The following is a 23,861-nucleotide window of genomic DNA, read 5'->3' as shown; positions in this document are numbered from 1 at the left end:
CTCCCTCACCAATATCCGAATAGCAACAATAGTTGAGTTGTGTTATTCAAGTTGTTGTTAATGTTAGGTAGTACTGTTGTTGTTGTTGTTGTTGTTGCTGTTATTATTGTCGGTACTGATGCTGTATTATTGCAATATTGCTCAGTTACTGGTTACTTGGATCGTATTGTACGCTGTACAGCGAATGCAATCTACGTCACTACACACAACTATAACTACTATTTCATTTATTTTTATTTTTTTTTTTTTTTTGGTTTCTTTTTTGTGTTGCTGCTTGCTCTTGCTGCCACTGACTGCTACTACTACTACTACTCTCGGTCGGTGCTATTGTTCGTTTCATACTAAAGTCTAATCTATATGCTACGTACGTCTATAATAGCAAAAGAAGAAGCAACAACAAAAACATAACAGCAAGTAGTTGTTGCAATAGTAGTTCTCGTACTGATTATTATCATTGTGTGCGAGTAGTATATGTTTTGTCGTCGTGTGTTTGTTTATTTTTGTTTGTGTGTGTATATCAACCTCTCAAATTCTTGTTGGATTATAATCTCTAAAATATATGATGGAATGGCTACCAAGAGGATTACCCAGCATTCATGCGCCAATACCAATCTGTGGTGAGTCGTTGGTAATGTTATCGTGTATGCATGTGTACGTACGTATGTGCATGTTTGCATATGTATACATGCACAAAATATGCGCTCTACTTTATTTGATTTTCCTTGTTTTTCTTGTTTTTTTATGCATTTTTTTTTTTTTTCTACTCATTTTTTTATATATATATCACGTATTTGTATTTGTACTTCGATGGATGCAGAAGAAAAGGAATGATGGTGTAATGAAAAATTAAAGTGATATACGACTAAAGAGAAATTTATAAATTTCTTTAAAAGATACGGTTACGTATATAGACTTTAATGATAAACCAAAAACTTTGGCTTTAAGAAATTCGAAAGCTAGTTAACGCATTTCTTATGCGCTATTCTCTACTCTATATACCCTTTGGTTGTTTCATAATCCCTGGGTGCAAAGTGTCATAAGGTGAAAATTTTTCTTAAAAAATTTTTCTTCATTTGCGATGAAAGGCCTTAAGAGGGTAAGGGCAAATCGATTTGAGATTGATAAATCTAACGGATATATTTTTGATTAAATTCCCTGATGTATGAAGACTTGTAAAAGGATCCCGAGACTAGAAGGCTTAAGAAACTATGAAAAAACCACAAATTTCAGACTATGTAGCCTCGCTCGATATTTACCGAGAGAATTGTTTGCGACAACCTGGATCTCTTACAGTAGGCATGTAGCAGAAAAGAGCACAGTTTGTTCATTTGTCTGGCTACAGTTTGTTTAATTCATTTATTATAAAGTTACGATTATCGCAAAACCGCAATTCTTTTGGAAAATAAAATTACAAACAATTACGTGAGTTGAATAAGCGTCGGATGGTGGTATACACTATGTTAACTAATTCGTTTCTCTTTTCTTTGGTTCGTCTGCCTATCATCCTCGTTCTACGCCCAGTTGGCGCACGTCGATAGTTGGCCCAATTATTCTCATCTTCAATCTTTTGTCGAAGAGATAAGAGTAACTAAGAGTCGCGTTTAACCGTACTTCACCAAAATAAAGGTAGTGCCTTTTGCGTTCTTCGATTGACACACTTTCACTTTCTTTTAATTGTGCTGTTAAGTGGGCGGAGAAATCACAGTCCATTTTTTTTATCCCTTTCAGATTTAACTAAAGACTGAAGATTTATTGCTCGTCTGGTTCGACAATTATCTGCATTTCGATCTTGAATACTGTCTCAATTATGGTATAAATAGTCTTTTGTGCTTAATTAAACCCAGAATCTATGCCGCCAAGTCGCCGAACCGTCAATTAGCTATCTTTTGGTGGTAAGATGCTTTCAAGAATGCGAAGCCGTATGAAAGTAACGAAATATTGTAAGGTTTAAACACAATCTAGCTGTTATTAAAAAGTCTGTGAAGAATTAGTGGCGTTCCAACGACTCGATAGAATATGAAAACGATATGTTAATCGATTTCATGAGCACACAGACTTGATTGATTGACTAGATTGTGTTTCAATATATATTATGCCGTTAGCCTTGTAAGCTAACGCATCGCATATCGAGAGACGTGAGAGACTTGGGAGTAATACGAAAATCAAACGTAATCCAATTTCTTGAAAACGGGTTGAAGCTTCCAACACCTTGGATAATGATAAGGCAAGATAAGACGAGCCATAATATTTTTCCTCTTATTTTTTGATAATAGCACTCACATGCTCGTCTAGCTTTCACATTATTTTCCATGCATTGCATTACACTTAGGTATTTTGTGCATACTTGTAGCTGTCGCAAGACGAACAACAAAATAATGATACAGAGATGGTAAAGAGTTAATATTTTAGATAAAATTCATACATACAGGAGGTATGTACACGTATGTGAAGGTAATAAAATACAATGTATATTGACTAAGAAAAAAATGCAAAAAATGTGCTCAAATATTGATACTGCTTGTAAAGGTTTGTTATTCATTTTTATTCAAGTGCCAACGCATTCACGAACAGCATAGTAAATATTCTGCAAAGTTTGTCTTTACGAAATTTTCAGAGACTATGTAGCGTTACAAAATGATATCGAATGCAACAAAGTGATCGGTGTAATAGTCTAAAATATGTGGTCGATCACATTAAGTTGGGCTTAATCATAACAATCTATTTACCGCAAAAGGTAAGAATGGAACGATAGCGCAATTTTACGTCAACGATTACCTTTTTGGCTTCCTCTGGTCTTTGAAATTTTTCACTAGTGCGTTGCAAGAGATAAACCTGAAAATCACTTCTCGAGAATACAGGCTTGACAGGACTTGCGCATCCTATTAAACCAATTATGAGAAAGCGTTGCGTTTTGTCATTTTAAGAAATTTCCAGATAATCATATATTTCTTCGGTATTTAATTTTTTCCATTTATCATGCGATGTGATTGATTGTGCGACATCGTTTTCTTTCCTAAGCCGACTACAAAATTATGAAAAAATGATCCAAATATGAAGTATATTTGCAAAGCATTCTATATTAGACTAGATTTGCAAAAAAGTTCTCGCCGGCGCTTGCTTTTAAGAGGGTTTTCTGTAAGTACCTATCCGGCTACACTTGCGGCACAGGTCTTGCTGAATTTTCAAATTCGTATTATCGTTAAGCTCCATGTCATAGCGTAAGTCTATAAGTTTTGCAACTCTCAATAACTCGACTGCTAAGCCAAAAAAGAGGATGCTAAACACGAGAAGTGTTAATTTTCCTGCTTTGTTGAAGGGATAGTGCTCCTCAAATGGTTCTCAAGTAATATCGCAGTGGGAAAATGGAAAGTTGTTTTTTAATTTACTCAATTGCGTCATAATTTTTATGGTTAGGAGTTAGAATCGTGCCTAGTGCATCTGCCTAAGGCAGTTGACTCCTCTAGCTCTCCTTCATAGGATTACACCTATTCTTGCACGCAAAATTAATCGAAACATTCTTTTCTAATTGGTGCAGATGCGAAGGATCTATTTACATCTGGACATCTGAACATTCAATAATTGTTTGTCGCCATTTTCAGATCTTACATTATAAATTGCAACAACTATGCAAAATGAATAAAAATATTGCTTCTCACCTACTCTTATACTCTACTATTATTTGTGGTGTATTAAATTTGTGCGGTTTTGAGATAGACCGGCCTTTCCGACCTGTACCGACCGATTCAGAAAACGATTCTCAAGCTTGTCTGTCCGTCTGTCTGTGTATTACACCGACATGGTTTGACCCAAGGATGAACGCTCTTGAAAGTTTTTCGGATTGAGCTATTTTTTCGATCTGTTTCCTATAATACACGTTAACTTGAAAAGTCGTCATGTGAACAACCGTATTAAACGGATAGTCCCACTCTAATGTTTGTACTTGTTATGTTGCAGTTATTAAGTCCATTCGTTTGAAATCCTTGAAAAAATCGATCATACTATTCAAGTTTCTAGACATCCAGATGACTGTTTAGCATTCTTGTCTTTCAAATTCCGTGAGGCTTACCGCCTAAATGTTTCCCATTAATTTATATCGACACTGAACTATTAAGTTTACTGCTGAACACCCAATAATTCCTTTGTTTCCTATCAAGTTCTCAATTTTTATGCTCTACCTCACTTGTAGTGCAAGCCCATTTTAAATTTGTACTAATGTATGCGATACGCAGAAGCTAATTAGAATTACCTCCTGAATCGATTTGAGCTTGTCAGTTCATCTGTCCGTCTCGTTCGATTCAAATGCCTCGATGATACCCAACTGCTTGTTTATCATTCTCGGAGCTTTCACAATTTTATAAGCGTTACTTAGCAAATGCTTTCAACTCAACAGTGTTTATCCTTACACTCATTTCTATTAAGTTATTGGCATTCGATCAAACAATTGTTTGTTCACGTCTATCCTATATTCAATTGTGTACTAAGGACTTGCTTCTTCCAGATATTTGAGATTACTCTTTCTCAAGCGGCCGCCATTCGTATTCATAGTCATTCATCTATTAAGTTACTGAAAATCGCTTTCTGCGAAACCTCTTCTACAGGCAGTCTTCCTTAGATCTCTTTAGAAGACTATTTTGTAAATATTTTCAATGCAACAATGTGTATTATGGATACACCTATGCGATTAAATAGTCTCAAGTGTTCACACTTCAATCAAATCAAGTTTATCGATCCACAACCATCTTCTTATAATTTATCTCTCATCTCTCTCTTTGGCCGCGTTGTTCTATTTAGGATCACCCCATGTTTTTCGATTATTATCTTTTCCGCTTTTATGTTTAAAAAAAAAAAAGCAAAAGCCATTCGCCTTTAAACCCGAAATAGAAGAATGCACAAGAAATATTAGATAAATTTCGCACTTTTATGGCATATTAAATGTCAAATGGTGATTATCGTAATACCATTAGATAAGCCTCTCAAAAATCATGAATATGTGCAGAGTTTCAATAAAAAGTAGAAGCAAAAGGAAATCCGAAACAATGAAATGTGCATGAATAAGCCGCAAGCAATGATTCCGATTAACGTAAAGTGTGACTGAAACGTTTTGTTAAAACTAATTTTATGTTTATTTATGCAAATTTTTTGCTTTTGAATTATCCATGACAATCATCCTTTTCAAGGGTTGCCTTTATCCTCCACCCTTAAAACAGAGAGAAAAAAAAAAGAAGAAAAACAAAGCAAAACAAATCACTTCACGCATACACGCATTCATTCGTTCATTTACAAGAATACTTACTAATCCTGTTATTAGCATGAGTCATCTTACTCAATATTTTCTCAACCATTTAAATTACTACACAAGTTAGTACACAAACGTGAAAGGAGGGGGGAAGCTTTCGTAAGGGAAGGAATAAAAGAATTCCTTTTCTCGTTCGGTCTATGGCAAAGAACAAGCTACACAAAGCGACGAAGCGGTGATGAAAATGTAAGCACACTACCATAAGACGAAAATGTGCTAATTGTGTCAAATCATTTGTGAACTTTTTCCCCATGTACAAAGAAAAAAGATTCTCCTAAAAAAAAAAAAAAAAAACGAGAAACAGTAGGAGGCAAATTTTGCCCATAAAGTATATAATATTTTATTGATTCGAGATTATCAACACGTCCTTGTGTCCTCCCAGGGTTGCATGCCACAGAACCTTGAAAATTGAGAGAAAAAATTGAAAGACGGTACACAGGTATTTTTTGCGGTATTTAGAAACGTTCAGATTCGATTTTTTAGCGCCCACCTGAAATTCAAGAAAATGAGAGAGTCCCGTACCCGAAAAATTGCTTTTAAAAAAGTGCATCAGGGATTCTCTTGCTTGGATTAATAAGCCATAGCTGCTCTACGTGATCGTTATCCTCTATCCAAATTTTATATCATTCTATGTAATTTTAGTTTGTCTTCTTACGCGTATTTCTTTGTTCTCATTTCAAAAGACTCTATTCTTTCATTTGGGATTTTTTTCATTATTCTCAACGTTTTAAACAATTTTCATGCTTAAGCTTTTTTAAGCGTTTGTGTGTGTGTGTGTAGCTATTGTTCTTTCTTTTGTCGTTTTGCAAAAATTCCTCAAAGTAATGCTTCCTTCTTAATAAATGCTTACCGATAGATAGCGAGTTTCTGTTTGTAATAATAAAGAACTATGCAATGAACTTGAGCATACACACAAACGGTCGAAAAAAAAAAAAAAATAATTTCCTAAAATGAAATTAATTTTGTGTTGAAAGTACGCTTTTTTCGGGGAAGACGTAGATTTTAAAATATAATTTGATCCGTGACTTACTTGTACGAGTCTTGTTTTAAATCATCAGTGAAATAAAAAACGCCTCATTGTCTGTCAACCAATAATCAGTGTCAGTGCAGTTTTTCGCTTTCAGCCCGGGCACAAGAGCGCTTATGTGGGCGCGCGTGGTCGACCATAACCGAATACAGCTTTCTGTCATTGATATCAGAACTGCTTTTTTTGGCTTTCAAATCCTGCACAAGATTGCTTAACAATCTGAATGCATTTATATAGAGAAAAAACACAAAAATGTTTCAGGGAAATCTATCCTTTTTAGTTAGACGACTAACGTTTCGATAAATGCGTTTTCAGTATCGACTGGTCTTTTTAGGGTTCTTCCGGCAAAACACATGTAATCGGTGCTGATTTCTTGAATCATATAGAAAGCTCAGTGATTGTAGCAATGACAAAAATAAATGAGTTTCTTTTTCTTACGGCCAACAAATTGAATTGGAATTGAAATCGGTTCTGAAATTGAATTGAAATTGATTATGGAACTGTAGTAAAGTCTCTAAATGAATTGGAATTCAATCGAAATGTAGTTGAAATTGGGTCTGACATTGATTTGAATACACGTCGTTCACGAATTGAAACAAACTGAATTGAATTTGAAACGAAATGGGATTTAAATTAATGTGACGTTGATTATGACAGTGAATCGCAGCTGAGTTCAGATTGAATTGAAATTTAATTGTAATGAGCGGATTTGAACTTAAATTCTCAAATGTTAAATCTCTGAGTATTGACACAATACGGTGTCTCACGTTATTAACGTGGGCTTATCCTTGACTCTGGATATTTTTTTAGTATATGCAGAAATGCGCCTAGAAAACCACGAAAAGAATGAAATAACTTAAAAAGCGGAATGTTGCACAATATTTTCTTCTCGTTGTCTCTGGTGAAGCGATGATGGGTCGTTTTAACTCGATTATATTTTAGATTTATTTTTTTTCCTTTTCATCTGTTTTAATAATTTACTATGCAGACACGATTAGCACAAAAAAGACGTAAAAAGAAGAGCATAAAAGAACAGAAAAACATGAGTATAAAAATCATCATTAGTTACGCCAACGCCTGCTGTGCGTTCTAACGACAACAACAAGCAACGTCTTTGTACTTTTTAGTTACTTTGCATTTTTGTTGTTGGCACTGTTTTGTGTAGTAAAACATTCACTCAATCTAAAATCTTGTTATACTAAAAAACCAAGAAGAAGAAAGTTTAAACAAAAAGAAAAAGAAAGCTATTAAATGCCATATACGGTACTTTGCATCATCCAAATTTAGTCTAGCGCTGCGCACTATATATATACATATATATTTTAATAGCGTACACAGTTATATTATCGAAGGATGTTCTACGGATAACGATAGGCAGTAATGGTGAACTGATAGTTGAGCTCCCATACACATAAAGACTAAAGACGATGATTAGGGCGCAAAATTTACACTTTTCGCTTTATTATGCAAAAAGCAACCGCAAACATTGCGCAGCTTTGGTGGCAACGCAAGGATAACGTTCTAGCAATTACAATAATAACACCAGCGTCGTCGTCAAACCGAAAGCATTTAAAAGGATTAAATTATTTAAGCTCTTTGAACATTAAATTGTTACATGTTAGTTGTGGGAGCAGAAGATTTCATTAAAGACTTATTGTTTGTTTAAATGTTTTATGTCTTTCACGAGTTTGTAATAACATCTGTTTTATTGCTGCAACCAAGTACTTTAATATAAAAGTGAAAAAGTTATTTTAAGCATTTAACAAAAATTCATTGAGGATTCATTCCATTGATAGAGAATATTGTTATTGAATTAAAAGTAATGTACTCTTGAAAGAACATCTTAAGCGAGTTATGCAAATCTATTGCATAACTGAATTGGTTTAACAAAAAAGTTTTGCTACTGAAAAACATGAATACTTCGTGAAACAAAAAAGTCTTCGTAAGAGTTAGTCTTAGCGAAACAGTTGTTCGATGTCGCCAATGGCAACTTGCTAAAGTTTCACTATTGCCAGGCAAGCAACCAAGCAAGCAAGCACAAGTACTTCGAAATTATTTAGTATCTAGGTATTTATAAAACCATTTAACACTACTCTCCTCCTTTTGCGATAATACAATTGTTGTTTCCTTATCAGCTTAACTTCGTAGACTATCGCGAATGAATGGATTCATTAAGAATGGATTGCTTTGATAAACATAAGAATAAGAACCCAATTAAAGTCATTGTTCATAAACGAAAGAACGTGTTAAGCATAAGGATTCGTATTCTGAATTGACAATAATAAGATATAAATAAGAGCGATTTCTTCATGATTCTATTTAAGCTCCTCATTATGTCTAATAAGTTCATGCAAGCATGATCATCATATATACGGCCTCTCGTATTTGGACTCCAGACCCATCTAGATCTCATGGCAATCTTATGCCTTATCACTCGGCATTTCGGCCTTCATGTACCGTGGACATTTTGCCCTCATGACCGGGCCATGACTAGTGAGCCTTCACAATTTTGCAATAAGACAGGCCTTATACAGTGTGATGTCTGGCAAAATTTTTGCTAGGACCCAAACTTGGCTGAGCCATGCCTAGTAAAGCTCTGACTCAAATCAAGAAATCGCCCGGCAAACTAACAGAAAAAGGGAACCGGAAAAGTCGTGAGTTTATTCCCATTAGTTACCCAACCTAGTCCCACTTTTACCATACTTCCCCTCATTTGTTTTATTCGAACAACGGCGCAACAAGATGGACACAGGGACGGATACGCTTATGTGGATGGAGCCACACTTTGCTTATTATAAATATTAACTCTAACACTGGTCTCTGATGCCTGTTTCTGCTTGTTGCAAATGGTTCAACTATACATGATATGAAAATGACAAGAATTTTTTCCCAGTATAGGAGGTTCTCGTGAAACTTTAAACCTTGATTGCAGGATCAGCGTGTGGCCATAACAAAACGTTGTTAATTTATACCCACAATCGAGGCGTGAGACTACATTCCTTTTATCCTTTTAAGGACGCTTCAGACATCCCAAAATATATATATTTGCCAAATCAGCATCAAATTCTGGATCGATTTCAGCACATCTGTCCGTCTGTGGTAAACACTTCACTGGCTGCCTAAATACAGCTGTCGACTTCAAATTTCGTAGAAAGACTGAAAGTTCACTTGCGCAGCTTGGTATTCAAAATGGGCCGTATTAGTCGAAGGACACGCCTGTGGGGCAAATAAACGAACAACACCTCTGCTTGCGGGCCTTTTTTGATCATTGTTCATAAAGCACAATAGTCAAACGATAAAAACTTTCTATTATATTGAAGATAGATTTGAGCTTAAAAACAGAAAGAAGTCAACGGATGATATGCCCGCAAAAATTCGTGCCTGTGGCTGCGCATCGCTGTTCTGAATCGCTAAGAATTATTCTTATATTGAAAACTATTATTGTTATAAACATATGTTATTACAAATATACATTTATTAATATTTGAAACTATTTGAGGTCAACTTTTACTACATGTCACGTGATAGCATGGTATGCTCATACTTTCTCTAAAAATGTAAAGAGAAAAGACAGACTACCTTTCAATGTTTTTAAATACTTATCAATGATGAACGCAGTAAGGCGACCAGATTTCAGATATTTTTTACTTCTCAGCTTTGTATAAATTGCTCGCTTGTCCATTTAAAGTGGGTTATGGGCGGTGTATCATTAAAGACATTGATGATACCGTCAAGGAGTATTTTTCCAAATTTTCAATGATATTTAGTTTCTAAAATTTTCAGCGTCTCGCCTCGCTTATTTTCGTTTATGAAACAAAATTTAAAATATACTTTTTTATCCTTTCTTTTTGATTCTTCGAAATTAAATAATTAATTCTCGCAATTCTCGGAATTTGTTGATCAAGGCAAAGCAAATTTTAATCCATTAAGATTTCAGACCTGCCTTTATATTTTACGCAGATGAAAAAGCAAGTCATGATGTGTAACATAAAAGCCGACGTGCCGCTCTTCTGTGCTTATTTATAGAGAGTAATCCTTTCCGAATAGGGAAATTAATTTGCTCAGAAAATAAAATTCTTTCATTTCCTCTTTTTGGCTTTTTAACCCAATAAATCAATACGTTACAAGGGCTTTAAATCACCTAAGCTGAAGCTATCAAGAAATTTAAAAAGCAAAACGCATTTTTATTATTGGAATCAATGCTGCATATATATGTAAAAAGCTGTTTCTTGACGATATGAAGTTTTATAGAACTTACCTGATTTCTAGGTAAGTCTTCGATAAGCACGAAAAATACTTGATTTCCAAAAATTGCTAACATATATCTACGTGCTACCGCAATAAGTAAATTTCTTTAAATCCACTTCCATTCCACCACATATAAGTTTAAAAGTAATCTAGAAAATCCATTTGCCTACGGTGTGTGTATGCTTTTTGTGTGCACAATAAATATGTTTGCTGTACAATGTAAACACGAAGGCAAAAGCTGTATATGTAATCATCAATTTGTGCAGAATTTATTTTTTTTTTTTTTCTATTATCGGTATATTTTTAATCGCAATTCAAGTGTGAAAGTAAAGCATACCTTTAGGCCTTTGATATCTTGAAATATCAAACCACATAAAGTAGAAAGAAAAAAAATAATATATATATATATATATATATATATATATATATATGCATAATATTTCCTTTTGAAATGAGGGTCTTTACTCTCTCACATTTATATTTATATATATATATGTATGTATGCATGTATGGATGGATGGATGTACTTGAAATGTGTTTGAAAACATATGTATGCACGAATGTGCTTGCATACGTACGTATAGGTATAAAAAGATTCATGTCATTTGCTTAACATTTACCATATTTAAATTGGTATTTTGTTATTGTTGTTTTTTGTTGTAATATTTCTCCATTTTTATGACAAGCACAACCACGCAACCAACACATCTGAAAAGGAAATAACATAAAATATGTGTGTAAACATAATACGTTAGCAAAAGTTGCCAGGAATTTTCATTTCTTTCTGTTTTCTGTTTCCTTTTTTTTCCTTGTTTTGCTCCTTGAAAAATATAACCATTGCAAGTCACATGCTGCGCATACACAAACGAACATGTAGCATTTGTGGTATTTGTGTTTATATGCATTCACGACATTTATTTTTTATTTTTTTTTTTTGAGAAAAGCAAAAAGAAAAAAAAAACAGTGAATAAACGATAGATGTATGTGGATGAGCTGTGTTTTTCTCCCATTTATCACTGTTTCTTTTTCCTTTTCGCTTGCCAACCTCTTGCTAGTTCGAGTCTTAAATACATTTAGAGACGTATCTATAACTGTAAAGTGCTTACAAGCGTTATGGTTTTGAATACAAAATTAAAGAAATAAAATAAGAGTGGATGTGTTCCTCCGCCGCTCTCTTTCGTCTTTCGTTTTATACATATCGGTCTCTCTTTTTATGTTTCTGTTTCTCTTCTATTGTGTATATTTTCTCTGGCCTTAGTGTAAAGAACTGCTGGTGTGCATAGCATTTTACTCTCTTTTCTCGATTCTTGAACAATTTATGTCTCTCTAGAGTGAATTGCAGTTTAAATTTTCTTTCTTGTTTAGTTCATTTTTTTTTTTTTTGGATTGGACTATGCTCTGCGTGCTACAAAGTTTGCGTGAGTGTGTACGTTGGTTGCTCATTATGTTGGAATTTCATATATGCCAGCCATGAATTTTGAACCTGGAATGTTGTGAAGTTGTGCACTTTCAATACAAGCCGAGAATCTTGGTGTGGAATTCCAAGCTGAGACAACACATTTGCCCTGTTAACTGTACTACTACTGCTACTACTACTACTACTACTACTACTACTACCCCCACTACCAAACACCACTGCGACTATTATTACCGCCACTATCACTACTACAACTAACCATCATTATCACCATGACTATCGCCACTATCACCTCCACTTCAACTTCCAGCTCCATTATCACTACCCGACAATCGCTTTCAAATAATGTACCCATCTACTTGCTGCATACACGAGAACACTTGTTCAAAACGAACAATAAAAACTTGTGCGAACAACTACAGCAGCAATAATAACAATAACTATGTAATGTGGAAGCTTACAAAGTTATTTAACGCAAAGTGTATGCATGCATTTTGTTTTTATACGTATGTGCATGTGTTTTAGTGTGTACAAACAGTGTGTTAAAGAATTTAAACATATCTGTCTCTTCTTCTTATTCCATTTTTATTTCAATAATTTTTTGCGTCTACAGTAAAAATATTAAGGAACGTAACAGCGTAGAGGAGAAGAATATCCTCTTCGTTTTGTTTCATGTGTGTATAATAGGTGCAGTTTTGTCATCGAGAACAACTAGTGTAAATGTGTAGATACGTAAATAACACAATGAGTTATTGTATTATTTAACTTTAGAAGAGCCTTTGCATTTCTGAATGCGACCTGATTTTACCCGCAGTTCGTATTACTAAATAGTGAATTGTTCGCTCTTTGGGATTACGTATACTCTGCGTCGCATTTAAGTGAGCAAGCAAGCCCACTATACTGCCCCATGAATACAATGTTTCTTTACTTAATCGTCTCTCTCTGGTTGGAAAGCCACCATCTCAGCAGTTGCTTGTTTTACATATTTGTTAACTGTAACCTGATATACGAAAATGCAGAGGATTTCCCCGCGATGTTTTAGCCCTTTTATTGCTTAAAACTAATTTCAGATTACGTCCCATACCCATAGGAAGCTGCCTCAACATCCACCACTTGCACTTCACATATGTTCCCCTGCATGTCTGAGCCTAACTTGGTCACTTTTTCATGAGGAAAAATCGTTTGCCGCTTATTAATCAACTATTAATGCCCCAGCGCGTGTTGAAAGTGTTGGGGTCTAAAAACCATAACACGCTAATTTTTGTATGTATTTACATTTTAACGACTTGAGAAAAACAATTATTACGAGCGTACTAAGGCTTGTTATATCGTTGATAAACTCACAGTTTCATTTCACTTTTCTAAAAAATGCCCCAAACTTTACAATATAATTACTTAAGAGGTAATATTATCACTTTGTATTCACTGGAGATGGGATTGTTATTTTCCAAATTGGTTTGAAAAAAAAAAAAAAAAAATGAAGATATTTAAATTCGGATTTTTACATAAGAAAATACTTAAGGTATATAAAAAATAAAAAATCGGGACAGGTCGGTTCTCGTAAAACAAAGCCTTGCTTGTGTTATCTATCTCCCTTGCTCCCATACCGCTAGCGCGGTATCGCAAATCGCAACTTTTCTAAATACACGGCCTAATTTTCTTTCGAAAAAATTGTTTCAAAAATGCCAACGATCCGAATTTGGTCGGCCCTGGGATTGACGAATAATTCAAACATTCCCACCATGTTTACTTTAGAAGGAGGAGGCAAAAATGGGTCTTAAGCGCTAAGTTTCAACTTCAAAGAAATTTTGTTTTATCGCGACCTTGGGAAGCTCCCTGCCGTGAGGGCTTAAATCTACGATGCCTGATCGCTCATGTGTAGCGCATTCCTGAAATAAAGACATATGTGTGGCATGAGCTTCTTTTCTGAAGAATGTGGGCCTCTCGTAACACTTCAATATTTCTTGTTCCGAGATAATTAATCCGGCTGGCTAGTCGAGTAGGTAAGAAACGCGACCACCACGTCAATGTTTATGGGTTGAAATCGCAAGTACGGTACAGTTTTCTTTCTTAATTGGTGAAGGTACCGATTGCGCACACAGCACTAGGATGCGGCCATCACTTCTCTCTCTTCTTTCTGACAGTCGCAGTGTTACACGAATAGAGGGAACATCCCCTGAGTAATTGGTCATATAAGAAAAAAAAAAGAAGAAATTATAGCTATTCCTAAGCGGCTAACTGTAGCTTCCGCGGACGTCAGTTCCCAGCAATCAGAGAGAAGACGCTCGCAGAGAAACTTATCTTGGATCACCAGACTGCCGTATTACCTTAGTTATTTTCAACAGTTTAATATTAGACTTTATGTAGCGTATGACTACCCTCGCACTTAAATTCCATACAGCTTTGGATTGGCCCCCCGGAGCCATTTGATTCTATGCAGCTTTGGCAGCTGACGTTTCGCCTGCTGTGTATAATGACTTTTTGAACGTTTCTCTGACTGGAAAGGAATGTGCTTAAAACCGTTTTCACCGACTGTTACGCCTTTCATTCAATGCTATTCGTATTCATGCTTAAGTCTTTTGAAGAAAAGTCAAGCGCTTTTACTGAATATTCAATAACTTATGTGTACAAAATTTGTCGAATGTTGCTATTTTTACACAGAAATAAGTGTAGGAGACTTCACAAAGAACACGTTTTGGGTCAGCTTGAATAGCGAAAAGGAAATGGAGTGTAGAGGGTTCCGGTGTCGTCCATATGTCTTTATATAGAAATCACGGCTATGGCCTTAAGACCTGATTTAGAGGCAAAATGTATTTTCATTATTTTCTTATCACTTTTAGTGGTTTAACGTGGAAAACGAACTAGATTGGTGCCTCCGGTATGAACTCCATCCACCATGAATTTCCAGTACAAAGCTTATTGTTGAGATCTTTAGGTTTAGTCTTAAATTTTTCGTCAATAATACCCTTATGCAAGATTTTCGAGATTTAGAGGCAAATCTATGAAAATCTTTGAGGGACGCTTTACATTACAAGGGCCGCCTTGAATTTTATTCAATTTTATATTCACTTGCATATAACGAAATTATTTGAAATCAGCTGAAAGAAGCGGTGGGGAGGGTGGCGATGGAGTGTGGTTCGAATTTCATATTTAAATCCATTTAGTGAGTACTAGAAAAGAATGATTCTCGAGATCAACTTTGGTCACTAAAATCCTGTAATCACCAAAAAAAAAAAAAAAAAAAAAAAATCATTTTTCAAATAACTATTAAAAGATTACTACGGTATTATCCCTGAAATGTTAATTATAAATATGTGTTTTGAATAATTATTTGAAGCTCTCTATGCTCCAATCACACATTTACGTATATTCAGGGGTGGTCGGTAGTAACATTTTCTCAAACATGTAGATCTGACGCTGTCATATAGCACAGCATAGGTTTATCTAACATGTGTTACTATGTAATTAAAAATGGCATATATAAGTGTGTATGTATGCTTTTATATGTCCATAAGTTGGTAACAACAATTGCTTATGCTTATTGAACAAATATAACGAGCATGGGTATACACATATATGGCATATATGAATGGGTGTGTATGTGTACATGACTATATACGTAAAAGAGCATTTGATCATTTATGAATTTTGCTTTACTTCAAATTATATTTTAACCTCAAAAAGAGCCAAAACATTTCATGTACGGTTTAAAACGAATTTCCAACACTCGTTGCCTTGAATTGTTTTTTCTCTAACGAGTTTTCATTATTTCATGAAAATTTGGATGATCTTAAAAGTACATGTGTAAAGTTAACACATTTTGCTACACTTACACTTCCTACCTCTGCAATAATAAATGAAATGATAAAAAAAAAACTAAATTTATCATACTTTCCGCTTTACTAGTAATGAGTTGAAGAATTATTTATATTTATATTGAAATAAGTTTAATTTGTAGTATGAAAATCTATGTTAATAGATGCTTCGTTGCATTTATGTAATCCATAATGTATGCATAATTCATAAATTTATATGTTTGGTTAATGCAATTGCATTTAAGGGTCGATAGAATCCAATCACTTCTCATGTGCATGTATCCATACATAGGTATATATACATATATATATATATATATATAGTTATATGCGAATATATATGCGTGTATATGTATGTACAAGTACATTGGTGCATATTCAATAGTTTTAATTAATTTAATGCAATTACAAAGCAATATCGCAACAATTTATAATATTTTGAGAATCGACACAGTTATGCCGATAAACATAAATACACTTATCCATATCTCATAAATATGTATATCATTCATATACTACACGCATGCAACGTGCTATTAAAATGCAAAGATATTTATATATAATTGAACTAACTGGCAAAGGGAAGGGAAGAACCACCGAAGCGCTTCCATTTCTAACATTGCTCGTCATTACCGGAATAATTCATGAAATCAATTTACGCTAAATAACCAATTTTATTACATTATAAATTTACCTACTGTCCTTAGATGATTAGTTGGGAAAATTGTATATTGATTATGGGTACATAGAAACACAGTCTCCCTTCCCAGCCGTCTGACAAAATGCACATGGTGTACTTTCAACGCAGGTAGTTGAAAAAGTTTTTAGCTTTATTGCACTATCATGAAAATCTCTTCTTGTCCTATCAGCCTTCAAAAATTCATTGCATATAATCCTATCAAGACCTATTCTTTGTAAAGATGTCTTAAAAAAGAAATTTTTTTTTTTTTGTTTAATATTTGACTTGTCGTTAATGTGCTTAAGGAAAATTGCAGCTAAAAGTAAGTCACATTGGAAGTTGAAAGCTAGACTCTTCTTTCAAATGCAAATTGAATATTGCCACATGGTATAGTAGATAAAAGTCGCTAATTGAATCATAAATGTACGCAAGTTTAAATCGCAGCCATATTAAGGCTATAGGCAGCTGTAGGTGGGTGCTTAGTCAGTAAAGACAAAACACTTATCGATTGGGCACACATACACTATACACTAGGCACTAGAGGCTATCTCTCTATTTCTTCCCCTTCTTCTTCCTTCTCATCTCTTCTGACTACCTCACTTCTTTCTAAGCATCTCATGTTACGCGGGTAGGTAACATCCCCTGAATAATTAGTTACATCAAAAAAAAAAAAAAAAGAAGAAAATCGCCGGCATAGTAGATTAGATTTTTGTATAGGCTTTATGTGTATAAAAAATATTTATTTAAATTCACTTTTGAAGCAACTTTTCAATTGCAGCAGTTTTTGTTCGATGTAAGCGAATTCTTTTTGATGGACTGCCAAGCTTTAGCTTTAGACCCTAAAAATTGTAGCATTTTTATTTCGAATAAAATATCCCTAAAGTTGCTCTCTAAGCAAAGATTCTTTCTGTATGTGATCTAAGCTTATGTGATCTAAGCTTACAAATAAAGTGAGTGCGTGAGTCGATAATTGGAAACTTTTTTGCATATCACTCACTGTATAATTTGACTCTTTTTGTTGATATCTGGCATCAAGATATATCAAGTTTTTATGGGCGTCTGAAACAGAACATTAGAATGAATAGATTACTAAAACAATCGCCGACTTAAACGTGACAGTCCCTTTGATCTCCATGCAGATATTTTAATGTTAAGTGTAAAGATAGAAATTTTCGAGATAATTGAACCAAATTTGGAACATGGACATGTTTTGGAAGGGGCCTAATCTTTGCCCCTTTAACACTTATTATTTTTAAATTTCATGCTAAGCATACACGTCCTCATTTTCGAGGGAATTTAAAGAAATTTGTTACGCATTTGCATGATATGCTCTTATACGAAAAAAGATGGCATTTTTATTATTTCTCCGCAAAATTTGGTGAAAAATAGTATTTCGGGATATTAAGTAAATGACAAAAATTTGGATCGAATGGGGTCATTCTTTGAATCCTCTCCCCTCATATAAATATTCCTACGAAAAAAAGAAGTGTCTTTTGTGAGACCTGGAGTCCGCTTTATTGGTGCTTTACAACAAAAAATGTAGTGCAGAATAGGCGTTCGACATTAAAGTTTACTGCGCTAAATTCGGACTATATTTTGTGAACCGTATCCCCTATAAGAATTCTTATGAAAAGTAAGCCCTTATAAGACACGGTCTAATGATTAGCATTTTACGATTTTGTTGTGATAAATTTAAACCATTGGATTGCGACTAATAGCTCAATGGTCGGTAGTTCCAATCTCAACTGTTGTAGAGTTTTCAATACATGGGAGCGTATTCTCTTAAGTTATCCGGCATCCTCTATATTCATACTTTATAAATTTATTTACAAAATATATAAAAAATATATAAACAAATAAATAAAACTTAAACCATATTAGTCGATTTTTCAGACACCAACAAAGAAAGCAATAAAGTTTAATTTTTGATATCTTATGACGGAAAAAGTCTGTAGGGTAATTAAGGATTGCTGAGCTCCTGACTATTTGTTTTTTTTTTTTTCTGTTTTCTGTATCCACCCTCTAAGTTACTTTCACATGTAGATATTCGTTTTACTCTCATATTTCCACTTCTATGATAGCCACATATTGATAATTTAAGTATGAATTGCATGGTTGAATGGTTCGAGTTCTATTGCTTAGAATTTGGCTTATGCGGTTTTCAAACATTCTACGCAATAACAAAGAAGTCACCACCCTTCTCATTCTCTTTCAGTGTCAATTTGTTGTATTACATACATTACTGGACAAGGGCCATTACAATCCTATGAGAATTGGACACATATATATATATATGTATATTGGACACATATATATGTCATTGTGCGTATGTAGATAGCTCACTGTCCGCAACCACAACAGACCCACCAATCATTAATGCATGAGCTGTAAAATCATAATAGAACATAGTGCGGTTGTTGCAGTTGCTCCCTAACAATTCTACAATATACTGTGGGCATGCAATGAAAATTGTGGTTGTTGTTTTTGTTTTTATAACTGTGTTCGAGACTATAGCACATATTGTAAATAAAACTTACACTTGCTTGCGTACATCTCTACACTACAGTATACACCTACGTTACTACGGAGAAGCTGTAAACTACTCTTACACGTATAGGATTGTTGATGAGTTGTTGTTGACCGTGTTGTAAGCGAATGTTTTTTGTGTTGTTAAATTTTTATGCAAAACTCTTGCCGCCTGCAGCAGCTACTCAGCAGATTGTAGGTGTTTCTCATGCAGTCGCTCGAAAAATGTTGAGGGCTAGTGTGTGTGCGTATTGTGGGCTTGTAACATATTTGCATTTTCAATATCCTTTACATTTTGTTATAATTCTGCCTTCAATTATTACGAAAAGCAGAAAATTTTGTTAACAACTACCAAATTTTGACTAGAAAGGTATTTTAATGAAAATCAGTAAAACTGATTAACTTAAAAGTATCGACAATTTCAAAAACAAAGTTTTCATGTTAACTTTGTTCAAAGTTGCAATTTTTTTTACGGAAATAGTACACATCCTTTATTAAAGCTTGGCATAATCCTGAGATATGTGCGCGTACTGATTTGAGTCCAAATCCTCGTTTTCGCTACATAGAGTACAGACGGAGCAGTGATCTTTTAAATTCAATCTGTGTTCTGAAATAAATTGAAATGATCAGCACCCGATAACGTATTTCTCAAGCACCTACCATCCTTCAAGGGGAGGAGGAGATATTTTTGGTTTTCTTGTTCCTAAATTTAAACTATGAAGTTTCGAGGACGTGCCATTTAATTAACTTTACCTCAATCAATTTTTTCTCTTTTCGTTCTCTCTCAGTACCTCCCAAACCGGGTCAGAAACGCCCAGCCACTAGTCCAGCTCCTGTGGTACAATCTTCGCATCATTTGCAATCGCCTTCTACTACTACAACCGGTGGCGGGAATTCCGGTAATGCTGTGCAGAATCCATCTCCAAATAATCCCAATTCAGCTTTACTTAATCATAGTCTGCCTCCCAATCATTTGGGCACACATTCGCCGTCGTTGGTTCAGCAGCATCAACAACATCAAAATCATCAGCAAGCAGTAGCTGCGGCAGCTGCTGCCGCTCAGGTGCAACAGCAATTGGTAGGAGTGTCGGGCGCTTTAAATGCAGCTACGACTAGTGCTAGAGGCCCATTTGCTTCGGCTTTGCGCAATTTAGCTAAACAAGCTGACATTAAAGAAGAGGAAGAGGTATCTGCACGCGACAGAAATGAACGACCAGTAGTAGGAACTAATATTGTGGCTACACCTTCAATAGGAACGTCCACGGCAGGTGGCGTTTCCATAACAGCGAATTCTCAACAGTCTCGTACGCCTTTAGCAAATGAGCGCTTAGGGACATCATCATCTTTAGCTGTAGCAGCTTCCAATTCAGACGATCGCTCTTCTGCGGCTAAAAAGAGATCGGCCCCTTCGCCGCAGCCCGCCGAAAAGATACCAAGACTTAATCCGGTCCAGAATTCCACAATACAGCCAGAACTCTTAGCGCGTAGTGGTTTTCAACCCTATCGATCTGATGAGCGACTTTTGCATCCGGCTGGCCCTTTTCCATTAGAGGCTTATTCGCCATTTGCAGGCTTGCCAGGCATGCCACCAGGTGAGAGAAATATATGAGAAAAATTACTGTTGTCATGATTGTTTAATTACATATTCCTTTTTGCAGGCACCTTTTTAAATCCAGCTAGCTTACCCTATAGTGATCAAATGTACTTGGATCAGCGTTTTCAGTTATTAAGAGCTGCCGGAGCTCATGCTTCGCATCCGCATGCCTTGTACCCGCCTATGGCTTCCCCGTATGCTTCACATTTGTATTCAATGTTACCGGGAGCCGCTTTGGGATTAGCACCTGGCTTACATGAACGTATTAAATTAGAAGAAGAGCATAGAGCGCGTTTAGCCCGCGAAGAGGAACGTGAAAGGGAGTTGCAACGTGAAAAAGAGCGAGAATTACGCGAGCAGCGTGAACGTGAACAACGAGAAAAAGAACAAAGGGAACGCGAACAGCGAGAGAAAGAGCAACGTGAGAAAGAGCAAAAAGAAAAGGAAGCTAGGGAACGTGAGATGCGTGAAAGGGAAAAAGAGGCTCGAGAAAGAGATAGGCAGCAACTGCTGTCTTCTCACCACTACTCGAACCCTCTTTACAATCCACTGAATCGTAATTTGTTAGGCTCAATGATACCGCATCTAAACTTGGGCTTACGTGCTCCCCCAAATCCTCTCCATGGTTTATCGGGGATTTCGCCTTATCACGCAGCAGCCAACCAAAGGCAAAGTCCGCATGGAGCGATGGGTTTGAATTTAGGCTTACCGGGCCTTGCTGGTGTGCCAACTCTTCCGCATGTTCCGCCAAATATGCCACACCACTTGCAACAAGCTGCGTTAGGCTTGACTCATCCTGCTGCTGCAGCGGCAGCAGGACTGACTCATCCAGGTTTCTCAGCAGCAGCTTTAGGTCTGGCTCACCATAGTCTTGGTCTTGGTCATCCACACATTTCGCCTCATCATCCAGCCATAACTTCAACTCATCAGTTACCACCTCAATCAACATCGACTGTTCATACAACTGCGGCTACTACTTCACTCCACACCAGTTTAAACCTAAGCAATTCCAATAGTTCTGCCCAAGTGAGACTGTCAGAGCCTAGCACGAATGTTACATCATCGGTTCCTTCTGCACCAACTGTTGTAGTTAGCAGTTCACACTCTTCAACTCCAACATTATCTTCGCACATACCCTCAATGAGTAGTTCACTGTATTACGCCCATCACCCAAGTCACTTAGCAGCTTTGCATGCGGCCGCTGCAGCCGGGAATCTACCACCGTCAGTCACACAACCGGGAGGCTCAACTTTACCCCCTTTGCCTCTCACCAACAATGTAAATCTCAACTCTTATTCGACTGCATCTGGGAAATTGACCACACAAGCTTCAGTAACATCGACGAATGCGCAAAACAGCAGTAACAGTGGAAGTAATAATAGCAGCAATAATCGTGCTGTCCCCAGCCCTCACGCCATGCGTCATCACATCGTAAATGTGGTGCCACAAGTTACTGGGAATGACAAGCCGTCTACAACAGGCATAGCACCCCAAACGCATGAACCCACCACATTGGACTTAACGGGATCTAATTCCAATTCCAGCAATCATGCTCCTTCAACGGTAAGCAACGCTGAATCGATACGACTAAGTGGTGCGGCTACGACAAATGAGGTAAACGGTATCGACAGCAGCAGCGGTAGCAGAGAGGATAATTGTAAAGAGCAAACGGAAGATCTTAGGAAATCAGGCTCGCCCATGAACGATAAAAAACCACCGCCAACTAATTCACCAACAACTACGGCTGCTACTCCCACAACGGGGATAGTTAATAGATCACCAGAGGCAGCCCAAACACAACAACAGCGGAGTAGCCCTATCGGAGGTGGTCAACTAAATGCCGACACAATCTCCCATTCAACTGGGGGTGGGGGAGGAGGAACAGTGACATCAACCGCAGTTAATCGTAATAGTAATAGTAACGTTAGTCCAGGCCCAGGTAAACATTTAATTACACAATTAGAGCAATCACAAAATCCAGAAATAGGCTTAACAACAAAAACTAATACCATAAACGCAGAGGTTCATTTGCATCATCAGCAACAGCAGCAACCACAGTCGCGCACTCGATCTCCTAAATCAACAACTCCTGTAAATATCGAAAATAATAATAAAAATTCTCAACAACAACAGCAAACGCAATCAAACTCAATTAATACGCTGAACAAAACTCAAATGAACCAACCATACTTGACTGCGCCCTTAACGACAGCAACACCACCAACGCCAGCACCACTTGCACCAGTAATAATCAATACTACATTAACGGCGGCAAATAACGAAAGTGGTGCCGCTAGTAACACGGTAGTGGCTAGCCAATGTTCACCGGATACAATTTCGGTGACGGGCGTCACCTCTACTACTAGTGGTAACACTTCGCCACCCGTTGTAAGTAGTAGCACAAATGCAGCGAATGCTTCGCCGCAAACAAATTTCCCAGACGATGCAATTGTAACAAGTGTTACACCCTCTACAGCTAACACCGCCAGCACTGCCACCACTATACCAACTAAAGTGAGCAGCAGGTGATCGTGTTCTTACTGTCATCGTAATCGATGCAACATAAAAAACGAATATTACCAAAAATTCAATTACAAGTCAAATAACGATACCACCACAAGCGTCATCTTTAGGCGCATTTTTCTTTTAATTTGAGAAGAAGACGAAATAATGAGATCGGCATGTGTAGAGAGTAAGGTACAGTTTTTAAGTATATAATGCTGCGGTGTTAGAAATAGAGTGCCGACGTTACAAGTCTTTATATGGATACGTTATGCTTTCACCATAAATACGGGTTTTCAGACGAGTCATTTAATCAACATTTCTATCATTATTCTTAGGACTTATGATAATTCTTAACTAACCCAGTTGCTGCTGTTGCTGAAAACATTTTTTTTTTTTTTTTACTTTTTTTATTTAAAAAAATGAAGCCAATGTGTCTTTAAAACTATTAAATATTTTGCTTTTTTTATGAATTATCATTTCCACTTTCTATATTATACGACAAAATGTAAATTTTTTCTTGAGTTTAGTAAAAAAAAAAAAAAATTCTATTTTATAGAGTTAAAGAAAAGAGCCGAATATATATAAATGAAATTTCATCTTTCAGTTCGTCTAATTGTGTTTAATTTATATGGGAACTTTGTTCCTCTTATAAATGTCTTCAATAATTTGAGAAACCTAAATTTGTTTTTTAGTCATTTCCAAAATTTATTTGTATTTCTATTTGATTTTATTTTATATTGAATAAATTTAAAAT

General features: G+C 35.9%; 1 protein-coding gene across 6 annotated transcripts in view; it reads left to right on the top strand.

Moving 5' to 3' along the window:
• Positions 1–23,606, top strand: part of LOC119641136 — a 132,551-nt gene extending 108,945 nt beyond the window's left edge. For all 6 annotated transcript variants that reach the window (XM_038039600.1, XM_038039599.1, XM_038039603.1 and 3 more), the window contains 2 exons: positions 19,797–20,600; positions 20,667–23,606. In XM_038039600.1, the coding sequence (XP_037895528.1) occupies positions 19,797–20,600; positions 20,667–23,131 (3,269 nt within the window). In that variant the 3' untranslated portion in view covers positions 23,132–23,606. The remainder of the gene's footprint in view (positions 1–19,796; positions 20,601–20,666) is intronic.
• Positions 23,607–23,861: the final 255 nt, after the last annotated feature.

Source organism: Glossina fuscipes, unplaced genomic scaffold (genome assembly GCF_014805625.2).
Source record: "Glossina fuscipes isolate IAEA_lab_2018 unplaced genomic scaffold, Yale_Gfus_2 147, whole genome shotgun sequence".
Classification (NCBI taxonomy): Eukaryota; Metazoa; Arthropoda; class Insecta; order Diptera; family Glossinidae; genus Glossina; species Glossina fuscipes.
The sequence above is the reverse complement of the archived record's forward strand: the minus strand, read 5'-3'. Positions and strand labels throughout refer to the sequence as shown.